General features: G+C 38.1%; 1 protein-coding gene across 2 annotated transcripts; it reads left to right on the forward strand.

Moving 5' to 3' along the window:
- Positions 1 to 5,360: 5,360 nt before the first annotated feature.
- Positions 5,361 to 22,710, forward strand: cavin2b (caveolae associated protein 2b). 2 transcript variants are annotated; one of them, XR_001636170.1, is made up of 3 exons: positions 5,361 to 6,194; positions 19,367 to 21,358; positions 22,700 to 22,710. XR_001636170.1 is itself a non-coding variant. In XM_016510468.1 (2 exons), the coding sequence occupies exons 1-2, from the start codon at positions 5,637 to 5,639 to the stop codon at positions 20,225 to 20,227; spliced, it is 1,419 nt and encodes a 472-aa protein (XP_016365954.1). In that variant the 5' UTR covers positions 5,361 to 5,636; the 3' UTR covers positions 20,228 to 22,042. The 2 variants fall into 2 exon arrangements, 1 of the variants encoding a protein (XP_016365954.1); XM_016510468.1 differs by lacking the exon at positions 22,700 to 22,710 and having other exon boundaries at positions 19,367 to 22,042.
- Positions 22,711 to 22,783: the final 73 nt, after the last annotated feature.

Raw genomic sequence — 22,783 nt, forward strand, 5'->3', positions numbered from 1 at the left:
GTGAACTTAAATGATACTCCTTTACATGATCTTTTCATGTTAATGCACCATTGCAGTTAACACACAACAATTATTGCACGAATCAGTCAATCAAAATATTTTCGTTTTTATTAGGATGTAGATATTTGGCCAATGAGATTTCACTGTGGGTGTGGCTGCTTATTGACACAAATTGGCAGGAGTGCGAATAGCATTTTAGCATAGGCTACTATTTATTTTTTGAGGACAATGATATGTACATTTGATTTTGAAGTTTGATATTTCTAATAATTACATTGCCATACACAGATGATATCCCTCTGCATCTTAAAATAGTATGAATGGCCCTAATTAATGACCAGATTTTAATATACATATCTAACTTTGTTCAAAAGGTTTTCATTGTGACGTTCATTTTGAACATATTTGGAAGAGACTCTGTCTGCTTTATACTTTAAAACCATGAAAACATATTTTTTTTGTGAAAAGTGTGCTTTTGCTACCTTTCTTTAAAATAAAGCCTATACTTATTATACTTATTATTATATTCCTATGATATTCAGACCATTTTAAGTGTGGCTTTAGTAAAATACTTTTTCAGGCTTATATATTCTCATGAAAACACAAAAGAAAGACTGCCAAGAGCCTCAAATAATGAGCAAATTTGTATCTGTGAAGGAGTGTGAAGCCTTATAAATAAGCCTGGCTACCACAGGCGCTTTTCTCTCATAGTTATGAATAATCTAGACCAGGGCTGTGTGTGGCTGTGGAACGATGTGTGTTTGAGGCGAGTTTGCGGTTGTAAGGCAATCAATTACTTCCATGACTTGTCGTAAGTACTTATTCCCAGCTTCCTCCCTCATGGCAGTGCCAGGTACACCAGGATGCCTCCCTCTCCATAGGTTTCCCAGAGTCGGGCTGTCAGCAGGGAATCTCAATAACAAGTACAGCAGACCCTCAACAGACAGAGACAGCAGGGAGGTCTGCTTCTGGGGGTTAATATGAGATGAGAAAGGGGTGGGTTTGGACTTCAAGAAAGAAAAACTGTAAAGGAAGAATCATGGGGTCGAGGTCAGAAAGAGAGAAAAATAGGGCGGATGGAAAGTTGTTAATAATGAATCCAAGGCAAACAGAACAAAGTCATTTTATGATAGATCAATAATGCAAAGATTAACTTTAGACACAAGGCTTGATCAAAAGAGAGAGAGAAAATGAATAATAAAATAATCGAGTCAGGAGTCAAAAGGTTTGAAGGGGCACTTTGTTGTATCATATGTTTAATTATTTATTGATTGCGTCCTAAAAAGGGAGAGATATAAAATATGATACGGGAATTTTCATATTGTTACTTTATTGTTAATAGACTACATGCACATATACAAATTTCCCATGGCGTAAAAGACATTTCATGAAACTATTTTCTGTAAACTATAAACAATTTGTAGAAGCACTGTACAGCAATACAACTTCTGTTACAAAACTACTCAATATGTATCCATAGTTTGGTTTTGATGGCTATTTACAAAACTATTCATAGAAAATATTCAATAATGAGATTTATGCTGTAGGTATAATTTTGGGAATTTAGTATATGATTCTGCTGTGCTTATCCAGTTCATTTGTTTTACCCAGAAAAGTTTACTGATGTTTTTATTCATGTAAAATCAGATTTATTGTTTTTTTGTTTTTTTTGCCTGGTACTAAACAGTATATTCTGTTTTAGCATCAAGTCTCTGGTCTGGATTATGCTTTCCTCTTCCTCCTCCTCACATGTGAACTCTTCATCTAAAGTGCAACCGTAAGCACTTTCTGGATCTAATGCCTGTGAACTTATCTGTAGCCCTATCAGACATCTTGCAATTCTTGCTCATGTGAAGAAAGGCTAATCAGTGTTTATATAACCAGATCTGTTAAACTGCAAAATAACTACAAAAATGGCCAATAAATATATATTTAAAAAAAAGTATTTTCTAACTGAAATCAGAAGAAAGCACTGCAAGCATTTGTTTGAGTCTCCTTGGTGTTGCATTTTTTTCTCAGACTTGTGAAAAAATATAATAAATATATCTAAAAATATAACACTTGACACAGGAACTTACTGTCTTCAGACAAAATCAAATTTTAGCTTGAGATGAAACAAAAAATCCATTAATATGTGTGCACATAATATTTAACACATGACATGGAATACATCAGCCCAGTTATAAATAATTTTTTTTTAAAAAGTATTGCAAGGGGTGAACGTTGTTATGGTTGGCATGGCCCTTTAGCTCCTTTTGCTACAGTACATGTTAGCAAAAAGTATGTTTCTTTCCTGATGACCTGTTCGAAAGTATAAGGCAGCATAGGCGCTGACAAGATATTCTCTTAACTTTAACCAATCAAAAGAAATCAATTGGGATTTTGTGTTATTGGCAGAAAACACAGGCAGAAAATATATTGTCGCCTATATGGAAAGCAGCCATGGCAATAAGTAAACTGTCACACTAAATAAGACATAAGGACATACTGGACATGCAAAGTACATTTTCATTTTCCACATTTGTCACAGCAGATCATCATCTTATAATGCAAATTAATATGAATCATGTTTAGTGTGGGCTGAGAAACATCACACAAAAATTACAACTTGTTTACAGTACAACTCTAGGAAGCTCTACAGTTGAAAGAGGGTCCATGAAGAAAGTTATAAGATGGTAAGTCAAAGTCTGTTTTCAGAAACCCAGATATTAAACTATAGGTACATCAAAGGGTGTTCAAAATGTAAAAACAGAAAGAAAGAAAAGTAGACAAATGGCATGCAGTAAAAACTGATGGGCAGAATCTTTAAATGGCAAAAGTGACAAACTTTCTTCTACAAAAAGGGCACTTGGACCAATAAGGATGAAGGGGTGGGGTTTAAGTCACAACTCTGTAGAGTCGTTCACATGAGCTTCAGGTGCCTCGGCAAAAGTGTAAGAGCTAGAAAAAGCGTTAAGCATTAGAAACTGTTTGAATGTTAATTGACAGCTAATGGTTTCATTAGCAGTGGGGAAACTCTGGATTTCCTGATGTTCTGCAAAACATAATAAAAGAAAAATAGTAAACTGATAATAATAATTTTGCATAGTGCTGCCAAAATGGCAAATTGGTGCACCAGGAATAATTAATAGGATTTTTTTTTTGAAGTTTATTTGATGGTTGGGAATGAGATTAGCAAGAGATAAAAACATACATATACACAAACTATATAAAGAATACATTTATTATATACAAATATAAAAAAGGAATGAGCAGTGAATGTATAAAAAAAACTGGAATGGGATATTTTTTCCTCTTTATTCAAATACTGACATGGAGTCATAAAACAGTATTAATACTGATTGTGCAATATAATTTAATATAATATACTGTAACTAATGCCACACTGTCCAGAAATGTTTTTGTTCAAAATATAACGGCATATTTTTTTTAATTATCTAATTAAAATAATCTATTGTTCTCAAAATAATCTATTGTTGCCGCAACATGTTATCATGTATCCACAAGTTCATATGTCATGGCCACAACATTACTAAGTGAGCCAAACCAGTACCCAGTACACATTTCTAGCATAATTACACTAAAATACACTTTTGATAAACCTCTAACATTTCTTAAATTTGACGTCTGTTAAAGTTTATGTGGGTTATTTGGTTAATAATACTACTGACTCCAACTGGTGATACACAACACCAGCCTCTCTTCACACATAAGTTGGGTAACTTTATGTTGTTTACTTCCTCAGCTCCCGGTTTTTGCACAATGCCACATTATTAAATTACATCACAATTTAGCATTTAATTTTGGGATGATTTCAAAGTATCTTCCTAAATGCTTTCAAGAACACAAATGCTCTTTGACTGAGTAAAAGGGGAGTTCATATATACTGAACTTGTGTCACTTCACAGTAAGAGTTTCCAAGGAAGCAGCTGTGGTATTCCAGACAATCTGGTCTTGTTTGTGCTGCACTTGATGTTGCAATTACATAGTGTTTTCTCCAGGGGGCGACAAGTCATTTCTAAAAGATATGCAACCTGAGCCATATGCCTTCAAGTCTTTTGAGATATTCCCATAGAAAACAAGAGATCAGGATGCGAGTTCCCCGGAATGAGAACAATGGAGATAAAAAAGTTGATAAGGCAGGAATCCCCACCCTTTTAATGTAATCCTAACAGGCATGATTACATTAAAGGATTACATTTCTCACCCTATCTCTCATCCTGTCTCTTAATTCCTCTTTATACTGTCATTTAAATGCATGTTTAACTACTATTTGCTAACTGAGGAAAGGTTCTAACTCACCATGTTATTTACTACTGTGTGAGCCTGGCGCTATACAAGCACACACATGCCTGTCAACTCTTTTGCATTTAGAAAACACAATATGAACTTGTGCCAAAATTCATGTATGCTATGATAATGTGTTATGTAATCAATCTGAGCATGTAAAGTATTCCCAGAGTAGAGGTCAGAGGTCCATGAATGGACTCTTTTCCGCTCTCAGAAGCCTGTGTTTCCACAGCCATTACCCTGCAAAGGAAAAAGGAGGGAAAATGACATCATGGAGGCACGTATAACAATGCAGAAAGAAGGAAATGGGAGCAATTAAGACATTCTGTGTTTGCAAGAGGCAAACTCCCAAGAAAATGACAAGGAGGTTTCACACAATTTTTTTAAATTTAATATTTGATTTCATGCTAGCAGTGGTTTTATTGTTCACTATATTTCCCTGCATAGTGAAATGTAAACGCAAATATACTTTTCCAGTTCTGCTGCTAAGTTTCGCCATGCTCCTGCTACAGCTGAAGGCAGGAAAAATGGCTCCATTCACACCGCCTGAGAACTGTTTGTGTGACATTTTTTCCAGAATAAACTTAAAATGGCTACAACTGTGAAAAAAGACTCTTACAAAATAAATACAGGCAAACATATACACATATTCTTCTGCAAATCTACCCACATAGAAAACTCTAAAGTGTTGCTTAGCAAATCTTTATTTTAGGGGAAAACACACACCTTTGTTCTATCTCCCTTTCTGTATCTCTTTCATGCTCTCTCTTTATTCACAGATGAGCTCATTCTTCAAACATGACTCTTAATATACTATTGCTTTCTTCAATATAAACAGAACAAAACCTAGGGAGCCAGAGAGAGAGTTAGGGGGAGGTTCTACATGTGGAGAGAGTTGCTCATGTTCCAGCGTACACACCCACATACTCGCACTTGACACATGCAAACACATAACGCCCTCACAAATGGGCCAGGCTAGCTGCTATGGAAACCAAGCTCCGCCCCCATAGGGTGTGGACAGGCTTTTTAAGCTGTGGGGAAGCCTCTACACGGCTCTTTCAATAGCACCAGAGCGGGAGGGCGAGACAGAGAGAGAGAGAGAGAGAGAGAGGAAAGAGTGAGTGTGGCTATCTTCAAAAAGGGGTGGGAACGTTGAACCTGGAAGCTGAAAAGTTCTTCCCAAGCCTGTAAACAAGAATCAAAGCTGTAAGAACGTGGTGGCACTAAAACCAACTCGGAGGGGAATCCGGAACAGCAAGACGAGCGCGCTTAAAGGTGAGGAAAGTTAAAGAACGAGACCATTTTCCTAAGTAAAGTTATCCGTCGAGACCAAGAGCAGCCTCAGAATGGGAGAAGATGCAGTGCAAGCAGAAAGGAGCAGCATGGCCAGCACACATGAGAACCAGGAGCTGGTGGTGCCAAGCCCCAGCCCCACTCAATCTTCACCCACACATAGCCTCTCACATCTGGGCACCATCGCAACCAACGCCCCTAGTGGAGAGCCTAGCAGCCCTGGGCCTCTGGCTGGGGGCACCACAGGCACTCTCCCCAGAGATGGAGCTTCACCTACAGGTCAAGTGAATGCCATCACTGTCTTGACACTTCTAGATAAGCTGGTGAACATGCTGGACACGGTGCAAGAGAACCAGCATAAGATGGAGACGAGACAGGTCGAGATAGAGGGGGCGGTGAGAGGCATCCAGAACGATATGACCAAGCTCTCCAAGAGCCACACTTCCACTTCCAACACGGTCAGCAAACTCCTGGAGAAGAGTCGCAAGGTCAGCGTCCACATGAAGGAGGTCAAGGACAAGATGGATAAGCAGGCCATCCAGGTGAAGAAACTGGAGGCTAATCACGCTCAGCTGATCAAGAGAGACAACTTCAAAGTGCTCATCTTCCAGGTAAATGTACAGTGTGTGTAATGGGGAGCAGTTGGCGGTGGGGTATTTGATGTGCTCAGGTGAGGACGCTGAATGATTGCATTGTGCAGGTGATCGATGCTGCATGTCGGTGTGCGCTGAACCAAATTCAACTGTCTCCAACTCTGATAACAATAAGGGATATTGCTGTCTTACACAGCTGAGTAGAGTCTAATGAATCTAAATGTCATTTGACTAAATTAAAAGAACAGGTCACATGCCTCCCTCAGGGTGGGTCCATTTCTGAAGCAGGGGAGAAGGGTCATAGTTCAGAGTGTAAAGATGAAAGCAATGCTTAAGAGGGTGTGATGTCACTTAAGGTCATTGTGAGGTGGGGTGGAATGGAAGCAAGATCTAGGTGGTCGCGTCTTATTTCTGTCTCTAATGGATATTGCTTTGGGGTCAAAAGACAATATTACCCAAACTTTTGAGTGTTTTGGGGATGGTCAAATCAATGGCTTTTTTTGTGGATGTTTGAGCACCTGAAAGCAGACATCCTTGCCAAGTTTTGTACTTGACTCAAAGTATTAATCTCGAATACCCAGGTAGAATTTCAGATATCTTTATATTTCATACAGAAAATCAGCAGGACTCCAAACTAAGAGAGAGCTCGAGAGACACTCAATAGGGGAGGCTTGTTTTGAAGCTTAGCCAAAAGCTATTATTTAAAGCACAATAGCCTTGAATAGAAGGTGTGTCCAGAGATCAGCTACAGTGCAGCGTAATGTGTATCCTGTTGTTAGAAAACCTGTGCTGATATGTGCTATGCTACACCGGCTAGCTGCTGTTTACTGCAAGACCTACAATCAACCGAATGACTCAGTGATTCCAAAGTCAGAGAGCGCTGAGAGAGGCCTTCCATTTTCCCCTCTCTCTTCCCAGCTGTGTGGTTACTGAAGAAGTACATGATTTAGAGAATGAGAGAGGGCCTAGTGAAATGCATTTTAAGAAAGTCAACTTTCCATCTCTGTGCGAAGAGAGTGTTTAAACTAAGATGGGAAGGTAAATTTCCTTCGATGAACTAGTGTGAAAACACCCTGTAACTTTTACAGTTGCTGTCACAGTCACAGACATAGTGCTGTTTGTTAAAGCTGGCCAAATATGTGTTGCTTTGGCACCTACCTTGTTTATTTGCAGGGAAATCCACTTGGAGGGTACGATAGTTGAGATTTCCCTCTTTGTCCTAATTATTTTGGGCTCATTACTTGCAGAAAGGGATTTGGTTTGCTGTGTTTCATTTTCTAAGCATTTGCACAGCAGTCAAGGCATGTCTAGTCAATGTCTAAGGGAATGTGCGTTAATCCAGCCATGGGGTTCTTGTGGTCTCCTGATCTGTCCTGCATCATAGTTAGGATGGGTGGGACTGTGGTAGACACAGGGGCAAAATGTTCCTAGAGCTTTAACATTTCCAACAAACATGCCTGACAGACCCACACAAACATTCTTGGACAATCCTTGTCTTGTTTTCTTTAATGTTCCTTCATTAAACCCCCCTTCTGCTCTCCCTTGGGGTTGTCTGGGTTTGTTTCTAAGGAATGATAGGATCTGAGCAATCCTCAGCTCATTAAACAAACACAACTTCTTCAGGGGAGCCAAAAAACTTTTTCAAGTCACTTCTGCCAAGTGTTTCATATACAGTTGTCCACTACTAAACAAGCCTGACAAAAACGGAAAAAGACTTTCGGGTGAAGTCCTTGTGGTTTCACAAGTCAACAAATAGTTTGTCTTTTAACATTCTCATTTTTATTTCCTCATCTCTATAGCTACATTCAGGTGTTCACCACACCCTGCCTGCCTGTGTTTTTCACTTTTATCTTCCCCTGCTGCTGTTGGATTAGGGGTGCTTGGCTCCCCCCTTAGGCGGACGTACAGGCAGTAGAGAGAACGCTGTTCTTGCATAAGCAGAAACTCTGGCTCAAACGCTCGCATTCCAGAGGTGGAGCGAGTCTCTCCCACTTTGAAAATGATATAAATAGGTCAGTAACCACAATCAATTAGAACTCCATGAGACTTCGATCAAGACATTGGTCACCACAGCCATAAAAGAGAAAAGGAGGACAGAGCTTATAAAGTTAGCTTATGAGGAGACTTCCTGGATTTAGCCAAACATCCATTTGCAATTCTTTTGCATGATGCAACATTCAATGAACACATTTAACTAATTGTCCCTGTGTTTCTCAAAACCTAACATATGGACTGTGTTATAGCTGCACAACATCTCCAAGTTCTCATTACTTTCAGTGCACAATGCTTCAATTTGCATCATGCTGAAAGCCAAATCTAGAGTAGGAAAGCACAAGATGGAATATTTTTACAACTAGCCCTTCGCTATCACCTAATAAGGCTATCTGTGCCTCTCCAGAGAGAGGGAGAGAGAGGGGGAGAAAAAGTGTGAATGCAAGAAGGCCTGTAGGCAGAGAGAAGGGAGACAAGAGTGTTTGTTTTCCGTTGTCCATCAAAAAGGCATTATCTCTCTCCAAACTCAGCTTACTGTTAGAGTTCCCACTGGTGCACTGGGGGTAAGATGAAAATGATACGAGATGAGAAAGACGAGAAAAGTGCTCAGTGCAACTTAAGATTTACAACATAGCTGTTGCTCCGTGATATTCCTAAAACAAAAAATGCTGAAAACACACTACGGTAATGGCAAAAGTATAAAAATAGTGAAAAAAAAAAGTTAAACAAAACAAAATCAAATTCCATTGTGATGAAATAACAAAACTGTAATTTAAAACAATTTTGTAATTTGTACACCCCTAGCGGGTAGGTAGCCTCGGGGTCTGACCTGCACCATTCCACTGTACAGGGTTAAATACCGGATGAGCATGTGAAATGTGTTATATGAGAGGAATTCGACATGTTTATGCACATGAGACCAGTAACAACTACTCATAAGAATCACTTGTAGGGGGGAAAAAGCTACACTCGTCACATTATATGTTTCTGATGCACTAAAAAGACTCATGAAAGTCATTTGTTTGTGAAATGGACTATATTCATAAAAAGAACAAAAATCTATATTTTTTACCCAGCTCTATTACACTAACACACTGAGTCTTACTAGTGTCAAAAGCATGAATAGACATAAAAAATTATAAAACACTTCTCAATGTAGCATTTACTCTGTACATTTAAATACTCATGTTTGTAGTTATCCTGACAGCTGTCTAATGTACTGCCTGCAGGTGCTCACTCCCTTTTTTTCAACTGCCACAATGAAATCAAATGAAATGCAAACAAATCATTTAAATCCATATTTGACAATCAAATCAAAACTGAGCACAAGCATACTGAACATTTATACACTAAGAAACACACACATACAAATAAAAGAAAAAACACAAAAGCACACCTGTGATAGCGCCACTTGCTAAATACTAAATTATTGAAGCTGATGAAGGCCATTAATACAGTATATTCTCAATATCTGAGAGAATTGTAAGTTAACACTAGCTGGGCCTTTCTGAGCTGGACATATACTGTAATTATCTATAAAAACAGACATCCTTTTGCATGGGGTTATGAAAGCTGACAGAACTTTGGCTCTTTGGTCCTATCTAAATACACACACACACATACTGAAGAGACAAAAGCTGTTATTGTGTGGGTCCCGTGACAGGGAGCAATGCCAGCACAGAGGGAAAACTATACACACTCACAATGCCATGGGAACTCATGGGGACATACATGCCGGGACAAACCAGCCCTGAAACAGACTACACATCAATAACAAAGGAAACTGCAACAAAACCATGCCCTTTCACACTGATCTTTCATCAACCTCTTCTTACAGAATAAAGGTTAAGTAATAAATAAACCCATTAGGCTGATATAAGACCTCTGATTCACATCAGGGTCCTGATTACCCCATTGGAGTTTATTTTGCAATAATGACTTACTGACTGCACATTATTCCACTTATTACAGTGACTACTTAGGAAATAAATACATTAGTAATGGACAAAAATACTGAAACTATTATGTTATGTGAGGAAAAAAATGACAGAATGCAAAATGCTACAACTGACCAATCAGAATCAAGTATTCCAGAGAGCTATGTAATATAATGTGTATATATAACGCAATTTTTAAACTTTTAAAGCATATAATTTGGAGTTAAAACTAAAACCACCATTAAAATTAAACTACCACATAAGTGGAATATTCAGTACATGATGTGACATATTACAACATGATGTGTTTGAGGAAGTTCTGGAATTAAGTTGAAGCTCATTACAGAATACTGTGATTGTGTTCATAATCAGAGTAACCATTGTAAAACGTTATGTAGGTAGTTTTATATTGCACTATACAGGCACAGGATTGAATCGCAATTCTCAAACTCTAACAAAAGTACACTTCTCAGTGAATAATTCTATTAAAGGGGTCATATGATGTGATTTAAATTTTTTCCTTTCTCTTTGGAGTGTTACAAGCTCTTGGTGCATAAAGAAGATCTGTAAAGTTGCAAAGACTAAAGTCTCAAATCCAAAGAGACATTCTTTATAAAAGTTAAGAGTCAACCACGCCTACCTAAAACGGCTCGTTCTAACACGCCCCCACATGTCTACGTCACGATGTGCGAAGATTTGCATAACACCGCCCAAATGTTCAAGCAAAGAAAGAAGGCGTAACTTTTATCCTCGCTGTAGTATTGTTGTTGCCACCTCGCTTTTCAGACCGATGAGGTTTGTAAAAATCGACGTGTTTCAGAAAGACGGGGCATAGAGGAGAAACAATAATGTACAGTATGTGGAAAATAACGTGTTTTTTAACCTTAAACCGCATAAACACATTTCATTACACCAAATACACAAAATAATGTTCTTTTTAGCAACATCATATGACCCCTTTAAATGGCAAGTAGCATGTCTGAAGAGGTTAGCTGATGTCATGTAAACATCTTAATCCATGTAATTCCTTACTCTGATCGCTGTTAATTATCACACAGTTGGTGTACGTGTAAACATGGCCATTGTTGCTTGAAGTTTTTCTGGGGCTAATTTTTAGAGAGGGAAGTCCTCTTCCACTGAGCTCTCGCACCCTTTCCTGGGAAGTCCTCTTCCACTGAGCTCTCGCACTCTTTCCTGCTCCAACTATTTTGTTCCACCTGACTTCTTACACACACAGAAACAAATATGCACCCATACACACAACAGTACATTTCTTGGCACACATAGACAGTGTTAAACCCAGGGGCGCAACTGCACATTTGCTGAGGGGTATGCAAGATCAGTGTCGGCGCCCCCCGTACTTTACAAATTAACAAAAAAATTAGCGCATATTTTCTAGTACATTTAACTGTACTGTGCTCACATTTGGCCTACTTGTGCATTACATTATAAATTAAAAAAAGACATAGCCTATCATCTTGCGCCCTATTGTGATCTCAAATTGCAGAATATTTCAGTAGGCTGCATGCATTTGAGAGATGTTCTTACATGTAATGCACATACATGCATGAACAGTTTCGCAGTTTTAATCGCCATTTTGGTAATTTCGTGACTTAACTGACCATGTATGCTCGCAGTTTTTAGCATTATAAATAAAAAAAAGACATAGCCTATCATCTTGCGCCCTATTGTGATCTCAAATTGCAGAATATTTCAGTAGGCTGCATGCATTTGAGAGATGTTCTTACATGTAATGCACATACATGCATGAACAGTTTCGCAGTTTTAATCGCCATTTTGGTAATTTCGTGACTTAACTGACCATGTATGCTCGCAGTTTTTAGTGCGGTTTATTTATGAAGTGAGCGTGCACCTCATTTTCGCGTACAGTTGAAGAGCGTGCGCCGTGAGCACAGCAAAATGGCTGACAGGACAGGAAAGTTTTTTACGGACATATAACAATATCTCATCAGACCGCAGTTCCCTGTTGTTCTACTGAAGCTTATTTGGCACATGTACCTTTTCCGTGCGAGTCAAATAAGCTGAGTGCAAGCTGAAGTGCGCGTCTGAAAAGTCTCCCGTTTGTTGTGGTCGCAAAGAGATACGGCCGTTCCGCATCTTAATACGTTTTTAATAAACACATTTTTTAACTCATTCAAATGCTAAAAACCGTTAAATAAAAATGTTGCATTAATTATTTTTAATAACTAAGCTTTTGATTATTTATAACGTTTTATTAAAGAAGATTTTCACAGAATGATTTTGGCAAAACGGCGCCCCCCTATGTGTGGCGCCCCTATGCACTGCATATACTGCATACCCCATTTTTGCACCATTGGTTAAACCTATCAGGCTACAGTACAAGTTACTCTTACTGTATATGTGTTCAAAATGACCTGCCTAGCTATATAAGAGAGAACATATTTTAAATATATATATATAATTATCAAAGTACACCAAGATTTCTAGGAAAACAATGTTCATTATTTCCGTGTTTTTTGACCATGTCAAGTAATAGTTTACCCCAAAATAAAAATTTGCTGAAAATGTACTCTTTCACCAATAGATCCTCTGCAGTGAATGGGTGCCATCATAATGAGAGTCCAAACAGCTGATAAAAAACATCACAGTAATCCACAAGTAATCCACACTACTTCAGTCCTTCAGTTAACGCTTCCTCCAGTCCATCCCCTGTTGTTAACTCACATTAAAATTCACTGACATTTGTTTAGAACTGATTTGGACTGTTCCTTACTTGTAAACAGTTTTTGATCTGTGCATATTTCTCAGCTGATTCAGACAAGATGAGTTTTTCACTGGAGAAAGCACTACTACAGAATAATACAGAAGAAATGGTTTGAAGTTAAAAAATGTCTTGATGGATTTGTTTCTTACAAACACGCAGCTTTTCACTTCACAAGGTGTTAATTAATGGACTGGAGTCATGTGGATTACTTGTGGATTATTGCGATGTTCTTATCAGCTGTTTGGACTCTCTTTCTGACGGCACCCATTCACTGCAGAGGATTCATTGGTGAGCAAGTGATGTAATGCTAAATTTCTCCAAATCTTTTACAATAAAGAAACAAACTCATAATACATCTTGAATGGCCTAAGGGTAAAGTAAAATTCAAGCAAATTTTCATTTTTGGGTGTACTATTCCTTTAATTAAAAAGAAGCATCCAATGAACTAACTAGCTAAACCATCATGCTATTGCTACAAAAAAAAAACATGTTATGTTAGTAGTTATGCTACTTCTAGTTAGTTACTGCCCAACACTCCAAACAAACATTACTCTTTCTTTTCTCTCTCTTTCAGTGTGTCCCAAAGATCCCTGTGTATTTGATAGAGACAGAAAATGTATACGAATATGTGCCTACAGTTCACGTATGACGCAAAAGCAGAGAATAAGGGCGAGTGTATGAGGTTAAACAGCTGCTTCCTGTCAGATGTGATGTTAATGGGTAGCATGAATGGGAATGTAAGCATTACAATTTTTCAGAGAATTACAGGGGCTGGAGGTCCCACTGCATCACTAAAGATAAAAACATACCATGAGATTAAATCCCCCACCATATACAACACTTTCAAACTCAGCCACTTACAACTCTCTCTCTACTCTCCACACCCCACCCCTGAGCAAATATTTACCCCCAATCCTTCATAAGTATGCCTCAATGTGACGCGTATGTCAAGTGTGTTTAGAGCATGAAGTGAATATTGGGAAAACAACTGGACAGCGTCTCTGATAACGCTACAACTGACAGCAAAGAGAGGAGAAAGCAAGGTACAGAGAGGTGTTTGTGTGTGTATATCTGTGGACTTACATATGTCAAACATTTGAACATATCTAATAAATGAAATATGTAATATACAAATAGATCTACAGAAACTACACACTGACCAAACAATGTTAAGTCAAAGCAAATATTTTAGCTTCTTTAAAGTACAAGTGAATTAATGGGCTGCTTTTAACTAACAAGTCCATTCATCCCTTTAAAAAACTGAAATTCCTATGTATTTTATTTATTTGAAAATTCCATGTATGAAATAATACATTTTGTAAAGAAATCCATAAACCGTATTAATGTGAAGTCATTCATAATTATCAACAAACTAATTTTAATTATTTAAGCTTATGGACCTTTAGATCAAAAGGTTTTTAATTGTATATTTTACTGAAAAGTCTGTCATAATTTATTCACTGTCATGTTGTTCAAACCTATCTTCTGCAGAATACAAAGGAATTTTTAAATAATAAATGAATTAATGAAGAATGGACTTTTCAAGCTTTAAGCATTAAAGTAAATTGGTCTATATAACTTAATTATATTGAAGAAGAAAAAAAGCCCAGGATATTATTTTGTAACTTTTGTTGTCTGTAAAAACTAAGACTATGATGAAAATAAAGGGCATAAAGTAATGCAGGCATGTTTGTGTCTATTAGGACTACATCTGGTCAAATAAACATCAAATAAAAACCAGTCTTTTTTCTTGCACAAAGAGTGCAGGCACAAAGCACGCATTGTATGCAATGACTCAAGCTCACACTGTTTACTAAAACATTCTCTAAAAATGGATTCCTTGAATAACCATAAACTGTAACAAAAACGGTATTTACCCCTTGTGAAAGCTCCTTATATTCTCATGCATATATGAGAAAACGTACATCAACTCGGCTATCATAAGTGCTACATTGCCTGAGGCAAGAGGGACCGGTTTAGTATGCAAATGAATCAAACCTAGAGTATCATTTGAAAGGTTGCTCAACATGAGGTAATCATGCTCTGTAGTGACAAAAACATATTTTAAGAGAGTCCAAAAAATTTGAATTACCTGAGGTTATAGTCATTTACAAGTCAGTTCCAGATCTCACACCTAAAAGGCAGAATGCATGAAATGAACCGTTTGGTTCCCCACTGAGAAAACACCAGGAACTTGTGTCTCTGGAGGCCGAAAGGAGGAATTCTTTAACCTGTTTGTAGTTGCTGTATTTAATGCTTAATTTGAGGGGTGTATGTTTATGCCATAAGCATAAGCTGTTCATCTTAAGTCATTTAAAATGCACAGGTTCCAGGGACAAGCCTGAACCTGGTTAACCAGGTTAAGTCAAGAGAAACTGTTCACTTTAAACAGTGCAATTACGCAACCTGCTGTCAGACAGATATCAAAATGTCAACACTCCTCTCTTTCTTATAGAATTTCCTACATGGTGGGGATTTGTGAGTTACTGGCATTGCTGTACTATCTACAGTTATGACTAAAAAGTGATTTAATGACTGTTGATAGACACTCTTCTGGTCACACAGGCTAGTCCAGTGGCTCAGCACCTTTTTCCTCTACCTTTTCAAATTGACAATTTGAGCTACGGATTGCCACCTAGTCTTGAGGACAGTACTTGAAAACATGCAAATATAAACAAATGTAAACAAAGGGCAATATCATCCAAACAATGCAGCAACTCAACTATACACAGCACTGACTCCTCTGAGTTGAGTAAATTGTACCATAAAACCTATTTCTAAAGCTTTGCTAAATAAATACATAAATAAACACTACAAAAACAGATGTACTAAAAATTTTTAGGGTTATCTCATGAATCTCACAATATTCTTATTTCACCACAACGTTAAAAAAACTAAATAAATAAACAATAAGAACTATCATTACTTTAATTTGAAACAATTGCATTATTTCATTCATTATCCTTATTGTATTTTACTTACTGTAATCTGGGGAAAAACATTTTATCTAAATTATCAATTACATGTCATGGTAATGCTTTTAATATATGTAAATTGAAAAGAATTATTCTATTTTAATAATGTTTGCAGAAACATAATGTCACAGTGCAACAATTTTAATGGTTCTAAAACAGTCTTTTCATTTTGTGGTGAAATGTGACCTGGTAATTTTGTAATACGTCTAAAAATTACACATAGTATTACTAGTATTTCTAAATATGACCCTGAAGGAGGATAACTTGTGTTTATTTGTGCTTGCTATGGTTACAATTTTAACTTGGTGCTATAAATGAATTGCATTCATTATTGTCTAATTCATAATCTGTTGGAGCTTAAAAGCACATTTGTTGTGCCAAATATCACAGACGATATCACTGTTATACAAAGACTTTGTATTTCTGTTCTTTGTGATAATCAGGAGGTTCATGAAAAACTGCACCTTGCCAAAAACCACCTCTAACAATCCCATCACAACAACAAAAAAAAGAGAGACTGTTTCTCTAAGCAGCTGGAGGGAAACAATACACCGACATACAACACTTTGCTTTCATGATCCTTAAATGCAAATATACAATTACGGCCAATGTTATGTCACATCGTTTTCTACAGAGCTGTGTTTCTAAGTCCAAGCATCCAAGTTAACTAATTGGTAACTCCGATCAGAGACTGATGGAACATGGAAATTCTGTGTTAAAGTTTGAGTTGGCCAGATTCATTCTCAAACTGTGCCAGCAATATCATACCAATACCTTTGATCCATATTTGCTGTCCAAAGTAAAGCTCTTTCGTGGGTGGACAGATCTGCTAAATCCCAAAGCGATATTTCTCCCCTGATTTAGCGCGTTGCATATATCCACAGGGATTACCGTCAGTCATCATGTATCCTTTAAGTTCTCTTCTGTTAGGTCAAACCTATTCCTCCACTTTGACAGGCCAAACCCGTATTCCCTCGCACACAGAGAGCTTCAGAGGCCAGACTTACAACAGGGGGTTCAGAGGGGAACACAACCTTTCTATCATGTTAGAAGAGCAGATGTGAACGTTAAGGCCCTTTGCAGGCAGTATACCGAGATAAGCAGCATCAAGGCATGCTTAAATTCAATGTTTGCATAATATTCTACTAAGGTACCTTCATCTGTTTGCTTTTTGAAGACAGCTTAGATATATCCTTCGCTGCCTATTATATCTCAATTCTTTGGCGGTTGATAGAAAGAATAAAATAGAACTTAGAGCAAATGAGAGTCATAACTGATCACTTAAAAGAATGTCGCTTTAAAGGGGTCCTATTATGCTCTTTTACAATGTCTTGAATTTGTTTTGGTGGTGTACTAGAACATGCTCTCATGCTTGGTGGTTCGAAAAACGCATTATTTTTTACATAATTTACATTATTACAATACCTTTCTCAACCAGCCGGGCACAAACGGCTCGATTAGTTCCGGGTTTGATGAAGGCCTGCCTTCCGAAAAATGAAATGTTTTGTGATTGGTTAGCTATCCCAGTGCGTTGTGATTGGCGAACACCTTAGACGGTGTTCAGTACTGCCCCGCCCCTTGCCAAAGAAGCAAGTTCCGTCTGCTCCGGTTTAGTTAAGGGTGGCGTCAATATTGCCATATAAATTTGAGCCGGATTCAGACCCAGATAATATTAAACAAGAGGATCGTGCAGAACCTTTGCACGCACAGATATTGCAAGACATATTAGAGTGGTAACGTGCGCAGAACCTTTGCACGCACGGATATTGCAAGACATATTACAGTGGTAACGTTATTGTTGTTGTTGTTTTTTTGGGGCTAAATCACGTTTTCTATATATATTCTAATGGGCCGCTTTGTGATATCACAATTCCACTCAAAAAAACTGAAAAAGCGCTCCAAATTTCTGAAGACAGTCGGTTTCCTTCAGAAATACAGTGATATAAAAACACCCGCACTCAATGTATAGGAAACACTGTAGTCTCATAATTGAAGTGTAAATTCTGCAGATTCCATCATTGTCCAGTCTTGTACTGTCAGCAATTTATTATAAAAAAGATTTGTAAATTTAAAGATCTTTTTTATGCCCAAACATACACACTACACACTGACTAAAATTCAAAAAGTGAAAAAGCATAATAGGACCCCTTTAAATGTCCATGATGCCATTTCTACTGAGAAATAAGCAACAGTGTAGTTTACATAAGAAAATCTATTCTATTCTAAGCACAATAATGTTTCCTTCATAATTGACCCCTAAGAGAACATATATGCCCAAATAAAGGGGTATTCATATATGTCTGTGTGTGCTTACAGAATGTATGAAAACAGTACAGTTAAAGTGACTAACTGGGAGGTTTCCTACGTGACATGACCTCATCCGTATCAGAATTTAGAGTCTTATCGCTAAGAGAGAGGCTCTCAGACTCTCCTGCGCATTTCTGAGATGCCGTGGAACTTTCTGATGGGTGGGGGGCAAACAGGGCTTCTGTCCAGGTGTCCCTATTGCTGCACTCCACCCCAAATGCTTCCTGAACCTCATCCTACTCCCTTTCTAAGCCCTACACCAGACTTCCCTGCTTTCTGCATTCCCTCTTTTTCCAGTTGCCGTGCTCTCCCTCTCTTTCTGTCCTGGCTGTCCTCCAAAACTCAGTGGAAACTCTGATAGGAGTTGTGTAGGGTCATGCCTGGCCTTCCTTCCTATCGTCTCACTATTCTTCAGTCTTTATGATTGTCTCCAGAAGGGAAAAGAGTGTCGGTACACAATGTTTTTCACAACAGATGTTCTTGTCCCCTTGTGTCATTTAAAAAAGCATGCATCCACACTACACATTGCATATAGCAATTCATATTACAAGCTGAGCAGAATGACCTTAATGATGTTTGCAACACTGTATAATCTTTTAAAAGACAAATTCCAGAAACTATTCAAAAAAGTTCAGGCTCACTGTACTTCTAAACCCCTTCATACTGACCAATGCAAAGCCATAAACAAATGGCTGAAGGTGTCCTGTTGTACATTTTAAGTAGTGTTTTTTTTTTTCACGGGGATTTTAATTTGGCCAGGATACTGGCTATTAGAGACATTTCAGAGTACCAGAGACAGTGACTTTTCTTTTTTCATGTTCATTTGAAGTACTTCATTAGATTCATGTAATTTGCTACTAAGCTATGGACCTCACCCTGAAGCTTTTACCCTTTTCTAAAAGGCATTTCGATAATCTTAAGACCTTCTGAAAGGCATTAGTATGATGTTATGTAGAAACTATTAAAGATATCTCCCACAAACACATGACTGCTCTATGTATCATCAGCATTCTTACACTCCAGTTGTCTAGACTACCAAATACAAATCTTGTAGGCAGCTATTTCAGCACTGACTTTTACCATTGAAACCATTTTACAATAATAACATTTATTAATTCTGAGCAGCAGTATTGGCAGAACTGTGTATATTATAGGCAATCATATGTGGTGTGAAAATAATGTTGTATGTGAACTGAAAAATTTATTAGATCTTTTTCATTTTTTCTTGTGCAGGAGGAAAATGAAATCCCTTCAAGTGTCTTTGTGAAGGAACCTGCACCATTACTTGAAGTGGAGGAGGATGCCAACCGTTCTCAAGAGGAGGGCCTTCAGACCATCACCCTCTCCTCGGATGAGGAGCAGGGACCAGAAGAGGATGAAGATGAAATTTTGGCCGTTTTGGACCTCGAGAGTGAAAGCAGAGTTGAAAAATCTCGAGCTGAGAAGATCAAGAGCTCCAGCCTGAAGAAAGTGGACAGCCTGAAGAAAGCTTTCTCCAGGCAGAATATTGAGAAGAAGATGAACAAGTTCAGCACCAAGATTGTCTCCCCAGAGCAGCGTGAGAAAATCAAGAAGAGTCTGACACCGAACCACCAGAAGAACCCAAGTGCCAAGAGCTCCTCTTTCAAGGTCTCTCCTCTCACCTTTAACATCAAGAAGAACCGCAGTGGGGACACCGACCCAGAGGCTGAGGCCTCAGCTCAATCTGAGAGCGCCGTTGCCTCCATTGAACTGGCCCCCATTGAGAGCCCAACTGAAGACCTGTCCTTCAGAGAGGTCTACTCCCAACTTGCACCAGCACAGGAGGAAGTAAAGGCAGCTGTGGAAGCAATGGAGAAAGAGGAGGTGCCTAACATCCTGAATGGCACAGCTGAGGTTGAGCTGTCCATCACTGAAGATGTAAGCGAGGAGTATGCTCTTTCTGCGACCCTGCCCCAAGACGCCTCCAAGATAGAAGTGTCCCACAATGCTTTACAGGGAGAGGATGAAGAGGAAGGAGAAGAGGAAGAGGGAAAAGAAAGTGAAGACAGCCCTCTAGCAGAAGGTACAGCTGCAGGCCAAGCAGAGGGTGTTGCTGTAGGACAAGCATCCTAATGTCCTGACCCTCCATTCCAGCCCCAGGACACCCTCCTAAGCTGAGAAAACACTCTGTCCCTTATCAGTGCCAGCCATCCCCGCCATGAACCCAGACATCTGCCCTGTCCTCAAAGAATACACTTACAATGCATTCTATTCAAAAGGCAAAATTCATGAACTATATGCATTTGCTTTAAAATCCCATATCACTGTAGTTAGTCCCTAGTCTTTTAGCAGAAATGAATGTGAAAGCAGTCTTATCTGTCCATCTAATCCAACAGTCTGTTACAAACCTTCCACTTGTGAGAAACCATTCCAGCTGGTATTACTGCACACTCTATCTTCCTCTGGTGGTGCCTACCTGTCAGCTGAGAAGGTTGGCAAAGGAAAACAAATCGCTTACAGCCAAAGGAGTCAACGGTCGCCAACTGCACTCCATCTATCCCATGGACACTTTTTTTTAACAGTAGCCTGGTTTTCATCCAATGCATCTCTTCTGGAACAGCCTGTGCACAGCTGAAAGAGATATTGATTTCACGCAACCTAGATTATTTCCAATCTCGGTCCAATTTGGTTTTGTTTTTGAGATTAAACAGCACATATCTACTGCCATGTACTATGTCTGTGTTTAACAAAAATGTGTAATGTACTCATTTTTACATTTTGGTTTTAATCAAGTCACACTATGTATACTGTGAACTCATTAATACAGAGACCAAAAGATGTGAGAAAGCTAGTTGGGAAGTGTTTTGTCCTAAACTATACTAAAAATATAATTTCTGAATTCTAGAATTTTGCTTTGTAGTGGCTAATAAACATTTAGATAACCTTTTTCTTTCCTGAGAACACACCATGCTCACATACATTTGCTTTGAATCATGAATACAGTTTACATGGGGGATCCTGGTCTTCCCTGAGCTTCACATATGTCTCGGACCATAGTCAGAAAGCATTCCTGCTTTTGATATATGGCTCTTTTCAGAGACCATTTCTCAAGCTCCCGTTGGCATGATGCTGGCTGAGAAACAGGCACTGTGAGGCCAGTTTAGATTACAGGCATATTTCTGAAAGTGATGAAGGATTCGATCAGCCCAGCTGAATGCAAATAAGCCAGAGAAGTGTGGAGATCTGAAAAAGTACAAAAAAAGTGTTGAACTGAAGTTTCAAAATGTGAGAACTGACTAACACCAAGGGCAAATACCCATTTCATCATTTTAGAATAAATACAATTTGCAAATGCAAAATTTGTCGCTATCATGCAAATCCAGAAATAAAATGGTGCTGTTGAGGAACAGCACTGACAAATATTTGAGCAATGAAAGTACTTTTTCCTGAAAGTTTGGTCCTCATTAGAATATAAAACATACAAGTAACATATGTATGTCAAATGTATTTTTGTGTTTTAATAGAAATTTTGTTGCTTTCTGCAAATAATTAGAGTTTTAATTTTAGTATTCCAGTGCTGAACAAAAACTTAAGTGTGTATCTCTGCTTTGGGTGGATGTCTTTTTCAGATGTGAAAAGGGATGAGGTTTTACGTCTTTAAAAATATAACAAATTTGAACTAATTTTTGCTTATGCTTGTAATCCCTAATCTTTATTTGCATATCTTTTAAGAAGTTAATTGCGTCAGTGTCTTCATAATATATATGAGAGCTATATGTTGTCTTGGTTATCATATTTTAAAAACATAATGATTCATGCCAAAGAAAAGGCTCAGTTACAGCAGAGACCTCATAACGTTTCTGTGACACCTGTTTACCAAGTTGTTATTGAAGCACACTGTGTTCAAAATATTCTTTTAATGCAAATAAATAAAGATGTTGGACCATGGCTTTTTGTGTCTGTCTTGTTCCTTAGAATCGTTAGTATCCTTTTCAAAGTCCTTTTTTAAAGCAATCCGTTTTCATCTGACAGAAATAGACTCTAACCTACTTTGATCAATACGTTTTCATGTCCAGCCAATTCTAAGTACATCAATATATAAGTGTCTAATTTGAACATGACATGAGTAATTAGGTGGTGTTAAAAACACATCAGTAATAGTGGTCGACCGATATATCTCCAAGGCCGATATATCGGCCGATATTTGGCATTTTTAAAATATATGCATCGGCCGATAAGTTTTCCTGTTTGGCCGATGCGTTCTTTTATTTTGACGGCGCTGAGAACGGCAGCGCCTGGGCACACAGTGCTCACATTCTACCTCTTGTTCGCTGTTGTCGTTAACAATTCTGTCTAAATACGGATAAAAGTCTGTCTAATAATCAGATAGAACGGTTAAACAAAGGAATTAAAATTTATACAAAAAGTCTTATAACGACTGCTTTTATATTATTAGTAATAGAAAGGCAAACATTATAATACTTTCTTGTTTGCCGTCAGCATTCAGCAAATAGGTCGACCACTAATCAGTAATGAGTCAAATGCTTCTTACCTGCATTTTCATAGTAATTTGTTGATTTATAACGTCCTTGTCAGTGCATTTAGGATATCTGTTTCAGAACATACATATTAACTTTTTTTTTTTTATGTCAAGGTCAGGCTTGTGTAATCCCTTGCACCATGTTTCAA

This window comes from Sinocyclocheilus rhinocerous, unplaced genomic scaffold (genome assembly GCF_001515625.1).
Source record: "Sinocyclocheilus rhinocerous isolate Xijiao unplaced genomic scaffold, SAMN03320098_v1.1 scaffold1285, whole genome shotgun sequence".
NCBI classification, from domain to species: domain Eukaryota; kingdom Metazoa; phylum Chordata; class Actinopteri; order Cypriniformes; family Cyprinidae; genus Sinocyclocheilus; species Sinocyclocheilus rhinocerous.